Source organism: Callorhinus ursinus, unplaced genomic scaffold (genome assembly GCF_003265705.2).
Source record: "Callorhinus ursinus isolate GAN/ISIS: 27379988/994484 unplaced genomic scaffold, GSC_fseal_2.0 scaffold13, whole genome shotgun sequence".
NCBI classification, from domain to species: Eukaryota; Metazoa; Chordata; class Mammalia; order Carnivora; family Otariidae; genus Callorhinus; species Callorhinus ursinus.
In genome coordinates this window covers 30,224,799-30,232,263 of record NW_027397075.1, presented here as the reverse complement: position 1 = coordinate 30,232,263, position 7,465 = coordinate 30,224,799, and the positions used below count along the sequence as shown (strand labels likewise).

The following is a 7,465-nucleotide window of genomic DNA, read 5'->3' as shown; positions in this document are numbered from 1 at the left end:
GGGTGGGGGGATGGGTTAGCCTGGTGATGGGTATTAAAGAGGGCACACTCTGCGTGGAGCACTGGGTGTTATGCACAAACAATGAATCATGGAACACTACATCAAAAACTAATGATGTAATGTATGGTGATTAACATAACAATAAAAAGTTTTTAAAAAAATGGTTAGGGCGCCTGGGTGGCTCAGTTCATTAAGCAACTGCCTTCGGCTCAGGTCATGATCCTGGAGTCCCGGGATCAAGTCCCACATCGGGCTCCCTGCTCAGCAGGGAGTCTGCTTCTCCCTCTGACCCTCTTCCCTTTCATGCTCTCTACCTCTCATTCTCTCACTCAAATAAATAAATAAAATCTTTAAAAAATAAAAAATTAAAAAATAAAAATAAAATTTAAAAAAGAAAGGTTAAACACAGACTTACCATATGGTCCACCAATCCCACTCCTAGGTATCAGTTGTAATTGCCCAAAACCGGGAACACTTTTAAATGTCTTGCAACTCCTGATGGCTACAAACCCAAGGCATACACATACAATGGCATTCTACTCTGCAAGAAAGAGAAACAAACTGTTTTGTTTTGTGAGAAAGAAACTATTGACACACTCAAGGACTTGTGTGAATCTCAAGACGTGATGCCAAGTGCAAGAAGCAGTGTTAAAAGTCCATATACTGTGTGATTCCTTCCATAGGACCTTCTCAAAAAGGCAAAACGATCCGGTTGCCAGAGGTTAGGCCTCAGGGGAAGGTTTTCCTGCAAAGGAGAAGCAGGAGGAAATCTGGAGGGAACATAATATTGTTCTGTAACTTGGCTGGTGGTGGTTACTCGGATGTGTATGTGTTACAATTCCTAGAACTGTACACGCACACTTTTATTCCACTCTGTACATTTAGGAAAATTTAAAATATAATTTATAAGGTATAAAAAAAGGAGATGCATTCCAAAAAATAAATAAATAAATAAAATAAAATACGCTACAGGCTGAAAGCAAACTCTAAGGAGTTAGAAAAGTTTTGAGTAATGACAACATCTCTGGAAAAATATTTAACCTCTCAAAAAAGAGCACATACTTGAATATATGATTTAGGAATTTGTGGTTTTTAAAAAATCAGTCACATTACTGCAGAGCCACATCTCGTATATCTCCCACGGTGCCTAGCTCAGTAATCAATAAATATTTATGAAACATCTGAACCAAAACTTTAAGCATTTGTCATGTCAATCTTTGTGAGTGCCACTAAGTAAATTACAGTAGTACTCTGTGTACAATTTAGGACCTATTCAAGCCCTACAGCTCTTTCTCCAAAGGTTATCACTTGGACAGATTTTAGATCTTTCTGCAAATCAGTTTGTCTGCAGGCATCTTTCGAGTTCTGTGAAAGCCAGTGAATGTCCAGTATAGACACACAGACCTTCAATACCATAGCCATCCTAGTTGGCACTTACATCTCTTGGGGCTTCTCTCCTTCCGCCAAGAGCAGGGGTCAGAAAGTAAAGACTCCCTATTGCCCATATTTTTCCTTAGCTGTCATCAGGGAGCAAAATAACTCTGGAAGAACCACTCCAGTCTCCTACCCTTACCACTCCTGTCAATTTGAGATCTGACAGATGGAATCTCACCAGTAGAGAGCTGAGTCTACACACCTGCAGGGCAGAAAATACCAATTGGCAAGCTTAAGGGATTAAAACAGAAGGGTTAGGAAGCACTCTCTACTCACTTAAGTCTGATTTAGCAGCCAATTTGTGCCTCCTTCTATCAAGTAGGTATAGTTGTGTTCTGCTGTAAGCATAATCCACACATACCGAAGTAGACCAGAAATTACATAGGATTCCTTTTTTTTTTTTTTTTTTACTGCTCCAGTCAATGGAAGGGAAACTTTATTGAGGGCCCAGGTCCTTGGGGCTCGGGCAGGGGGCTGCCCTGCGGGCAAAGGAAGAGCCGGTGGAGGGGCCTTATTTGACCTTCTTTTTGGGGCGCAGGTTGTTGGTGTGGCCGCACTTCTTCTTGCGGCAGTGGACAGCACGGGGGTGCAGGCAAGCGTAACACTTGCGGCAGATCATCTTGTCGCAGTTGTATTTCTGGGCCAGTTGGCAGAGGGAAGGCTCGATGATGCCACCCCAGAGGCGAAGCACCAAGTGCAGGGTGGACTCTTTCTGGATATTATAGTCTGACAGAGTACGGCCATCTTCCAGCTGTTTGCCCGCAAAAATCAGACGCTGCTGGTCAGGCGGGATACCCTCCTTGTCTTGGATTTTGGCTTTGACATTCTCAATAGTGTCACTGGGCTCGACCTCGAGGGTGATGGTCTTGCCCGTCAGGGTCTTCACAAAGATCTGCATCTCTGCGTCTGGCACGAATCCGCAAGGCCGCCACCACCAAACCACTCGGCCACCTCATTGAAGAGAAAGAGCACATAGGATTCCTTTTAAAAGGAGGGACCCCTAGTGCTTTTTAATTCTCATTTGTTGAATTATGAATCTTATACAGATAGAGATATACAGGGATAATTATATATTAATTGTATATTATATATAATTTTATATCGTCAATATAATAATATTTTATGTATATAGGTAAGCTATAATGGCCATTTAAAACATGCTTATAAAGATTTTTCATTGACACAGACCAATCCTATGAATAAAATATTAAATGAAAACTGCAGGATATAAAATTTTATATATAGTATTATCATATGTGCATGATGGACTCTCTAGGGGGGAAAAACTAGAAAGAAATGTGCCCAAAAATTTAATGTTAGTCTCCATGAGAAAGCATGGAAAATTTTTATTGTCCTCTTCCATTTTTTTCCTCAAATTTTCAATTTATAATTGAATAAAAATGCCATTTGCCTGAACCATAATTGGTTTGCATACAAACCAGCTTGTCAAGAACAAAAGTGTTGTGTAATAATATAAGGTGAAAATAACATGGCAAATAGATTAAGGAGACTCCCCGAGCTCCTTAATCCCCAAGACTTTGCCACTCACTGGTAGCTAATAACTGGCAAGTGATAACTAAGATTTTAAAATGGGAAACATTTCTTTCTGACTGTAACAGCAGAAATGTTACAAACTCTGGCCACTACAGTCACTGGAACTATCATTAGCCAAGTACACCAAACTGTAGACGAAGCAAAACTATAGCAAAGTAGGTACCGGAGTTGAATTTTGTTTGCTTAAAGCATATTCCATAATCTATGGCATCAGTAAGCCAGACATAAAAGACTGCTTCCCATACGAATACATTTATATGACATTCTAGAGAAACCAGAACTAATCTGTGATGACAGAAAGCAGTCTGGGGCTGAGAGTGGGGACAGGGCATTGGCTGCAAGGGTGCACGTGGAATCTCTATCTTGACTGTGCTCATGGTTATGTGATGGTATGTGTTTGCCAAAACTCATTGAACTGTAAACTTAACGTGGTGCATTTTGTTTTATGTAAATTATACTGCAATAAAAATAATCCATGGCATTTATGACACACACCTATATGACATGTAATGGTAATACAGAGTATGATAGTCTCAGTCTGGGGATAACCTTAGTAATGGGCAGCCATAATCATGCTGTGTTTTGAGAGGACAAAATTAAATATACCTACTCTCCAAGAAGCTTGTGATGACTCCAAAATTCTGCCAATATAGAGTTATTCTGTTGGGCTCTCTGAGTATTACATTGACAGGAAAACATCACTTAGAGAAGGAAAAGACACACCTTACCATTAAAAACTATCTCTTCAGGGGCACCTGGATGGCTCAGTCAGATGGCATCTGCCTTCAGCTCGGGTCATGGTCTTGGGGTCCTGGAATCGAGCCCCAGGTCGGGCTCTCTGCTCAGCGGGGGGCCTGCTTTTCCCTCTCCTACCCACTCATGCTCTCTGTCGCTATTTCTGTCTCTCTCTCTCACTCTCTCTCTCAAATAAATAAATGAAATCTTTAAAAAAACAAACAAACAACTATCTCTTAGAGAAGATTATATTCCAGCAACGTCAGCTCAGGAAGGGGGGCTGGCACAAGAGTTGAAAGGGTCCCATAATCACACCAGAGTGAGAGTGTCCCAGGAAAACTTTCTCCATTTCACATGGTCTCCTCTCTTTCATTTTATAGGAGAAATGTAAACCTTGGAAAAGTTCATCCCCTATGCATCCCTGTGAGGCCCAATTGAACCCTAGTTCACTTCCTCCTGGATCTTTTGCCTTATATCTGATGTATGTATACTGTATAATGTATAATGAACAACATTGACAGCTTTTGATACTGCTATACACCCACAAACCATTTTCATGTCACAGCTCCTTTTGAAGTAACAACTAACAGAAAGCAATAGAATTCCCCTTTCACAATTAAGAAAATTGAGAGAAATCAAAGAGGTTAGCTGACTTGACCAATGTCACATAGGCAGAACTACTACAGATGCTCCCTGATCTGCTTCAGCATACCATACTTGGATTATCCCCATAAGAAAACCTTGAACCTTGTGATATATAGTGCCTACATTTGCCAAACCTATATTGAGAGTGAAAAATGCATAGTAAGTTACTTTTTGTGAAGAAGAGCGGGTTTTATCTTTATGTAAATTATTTCAGTGGTCATGACCTAGAGTCAGCAGATTGGGATTCAAGTTCCTACTGGCTGTGTGATTCACTCTCCTAGCCCTTAATTTCATCTGTAAAATGGGAATATTAGTATCTGTTCTTCCTAATTCATGGATCTATTGTGAAATCAAAAAAATAATGAACACTAAAATATTCTATAAATTACATGGCATCAAATGACTATTAAATGTTTTATTTATAATTATCCAAACCTACCCAGGAACTGGAAATATATTTTATTAATTACCCAAAGGGTTCTCTTGATCAACTATAATTGTTACATGATTTGTGTGATAAATATGTGACAAAAATACCTTTAAGCATCTTACTATTCATGTATCTCATCAATTTTAGGATCCCTTCATCTGGTAAATTAGAATTGAGGAAAAGTTCACTCTTAGAGCCCAGAAATAACCAAACAGAAAGTGTAGTTGAAAGTAACAGTTCACTAGGAATCAAGCATGACAAAGTCATAGAAAGCAAGACACGTTTTCACAAATAAGCACAAGCAAGAACATCCAGAAAGCAATGAGTTAAGAGGAAGCAAAAAATGGACTGAGATTGACTTTGATGGAGGAATTACAATTAAGCTTAATTCTTTTACAACTTGTGTTGTTCTCTGTGTACAGTTTGAAAAGAATTTAGAATAGAGTCAAGGTAGTCGATGACACAAGTATGATTTCTAGATTCTCTGGCAAAATTATGCAAAGGAAGGCAGTATCTCTGGAGTCAAGGGTCTCCAAAAATGCCCACTCCCTGCAGGGTCCTCTTTAGACTTTCCTCAGTGACTGTTCCAGCAGAACTCTCACTCCTACCCTGTTCCCCTCAGCCTGCTAACCCTCTTCCTGGCTAGCATCCTCATTTGCCTCGAAAACTATTTGGAGATCGAAGAGTGAGTCTTTATCAAGACTGCCAAAAAGCAATTCATTGTGAAAAGTCAATACCCCGAGGTCTCATAGACAAAAGGTCAAAACCGAAGACCCTTGATTCTACCACCACATCACTATTCCATCCACCTATCACTCTGTTTGATGAAATGGTTTCCGTGCTTCCCAACATGACCTTCCAAACCTTCTCCTTTTACAGTAGCCTGAGGAAGTTATTTTCTTCCTGTTTTTCTTCCATCCCCACATAAATTATTTTAGGAGTGTAAATGCTGAGAGATATGTGCTGAGAGAATAGAAAGAGAAAATTCACAGAAAAGGTAATAGGCAGGTTCAACCCCAACTCCCTTTTATGTAATTTATTTATTTTTTTCGTGGTGAAAATTGCTAAACACCTTATTGCTGAAGAACTATGTTCTGAAAAAATGGGGCACCTGGGTGGCTCAGTTGTTAAGCATCTGCCTTCAGCTCAGGTCATGATCTCAGGGTCCTGGGATCGAGCCCTGCATCGGGCTCCCTGCTCCGCAGGAAGCCTGCTTCTCCCTCTCCCACTCCCCCTGCTTGTGTTCCCTCTCTCGCTGTGTCTCTCTCTGTCAAATAAATAAATAAAATCTTTAAAAAAAAAAGAAAAAGAACTATGTTCTGAAAAAATAAAAATTCAGCTGCAAAAACTGAGCTGTAACTCCAGTGTATAATGCCTCTGAATCCATTAGGGCATGCTCTACTTATATCCTGCTGCAGAACAGGAATTTTACACACACACACACACACGGAGAGTCCCTTTCAGGCCATTGACATCTGCAAAACAACAACTCCACCAAGGAGGCCATGATAGCAGCAAGAAAACAATTATGTTTTCTATGAATGAGTGTGCACATGTTTCAGATGAGCCATTTATCATCTCTCCTAATAAAAATTCATTCTTTTTTTCTTCCTTTTTTCTATTTTTTTTTAAAATTTTATTTATTTGACAGAGAAAGACACAACGAGAGAGGGAACACAAGCAGGGGGAGTGGGAGGGAGAGAAGCAGGCTTCTGGCTAAGGAGGGAGCCCGATGCGGGGCTCGATCCCAGGACCCTGAGATCATGACCCAAGCTGAAGGCAGACACTTAATGACTAAGCTACCCAGGCGTCCCTTGTTTTTCTTTTTAAAAGCCATTTTCAGCAGTGGCTGTTTTGAGAAGGATCCAGTTGAAATGTTGGCACAGCCCCCTCCTCCACTGACACAAATCCTTCATAATCTGAAGGGGTTACGATGACACAATGAGGCAGAAATTTCCCACTTCCAGGTTGAGATGGACTCTTCACAATTTTTCTGTCCTATCCAGATGTCTCCATCCAAACAGAATGAGAAAATCAAGAGAAGTCTCTGTGAGAGTGATCAGTTAGAGGTGACCGACAGTTACGGCTAATCTTGCAGTGTTGGCTGAAGGCTCCATGGTTACCTGCTTCTCCTCTCTGTTCCAGGAGCTAGATCCATTTTAGACAGATGAGAACTAGGATACATGACCTGCTGCATGCAGAGCCCCAATTTGTGGCAAAGTCAGTCGGAGGCAGGCAGGAGAACAAACTACCCGACACCATTGTTAATAACGTGTACCTCACATATGGGGCCTTCACGATTTCCATAGGCTGCACATCTCTTCTGTCTCCATCCCCTCACTCCTGCAACACCTCCACTGTGCCCTCTGCACCCCATGATCTTTTAGCAATAAATCCTCTTGTATCCTCACCTCTTCTCCAAAGTTACTAAACGGAAACCTCGTTCTCCCCTGAGGAGCCTGTTGCTACTGGAGTATTTAGTTACAAATGGTAGCTGTCATCTCTCTCATGCCTCCTGAATCCTAGGACTAAAAGTGGGGTAGGTTTACTCAGTGCTCCTCGCTGCTGCTTCTAAGCCATTCTCTCTCTAAAATTTTCCAGCTTTGAGTCTATGTCATTAGTCTCTTGTCACCTCTGCTTCTCCTTGTTGTCAACATCTGCCAACCT

At 41.0% G+C, this 7,465-nt stretch overlaps 1 protein-coding gene across 1 annotated transcript; it reads right to left on the bottom strand.

The window, feature by feature from the left end:
* Window positions 1-1,888: 1,888 nt before the first annotated feature.
* On the bottom strand, window positions 1,889-2,382 carry LOC112828630 (ubiquitin-ribosomal protein eL40 fusion protein-like). Its single transcript, XM_073899411.1, has one exon. It carries the CDS (start codon window positions 2,330-2,332, stop codon window positions 1,946-1,948), a length of 387 nt encoding a protein of 128 aa, XP_073755512.1. The 5' UTR covers window positions 2,333-2,382; the 3' UTR covers window positions 1,889-1,945.
* Between the last annotated feature and the right edge of the window lie 5,083 nt (window positions 2,383-7,465).

Coding starts and splice junctions, on each gene's coding strand:
- LOC112828630 (XM_073899411.1), bottom strand. CDS start 2,332: ATGCAGATCTTTGTGAAGACCCTGACGGGCAAGACCATCACCCTCGAG.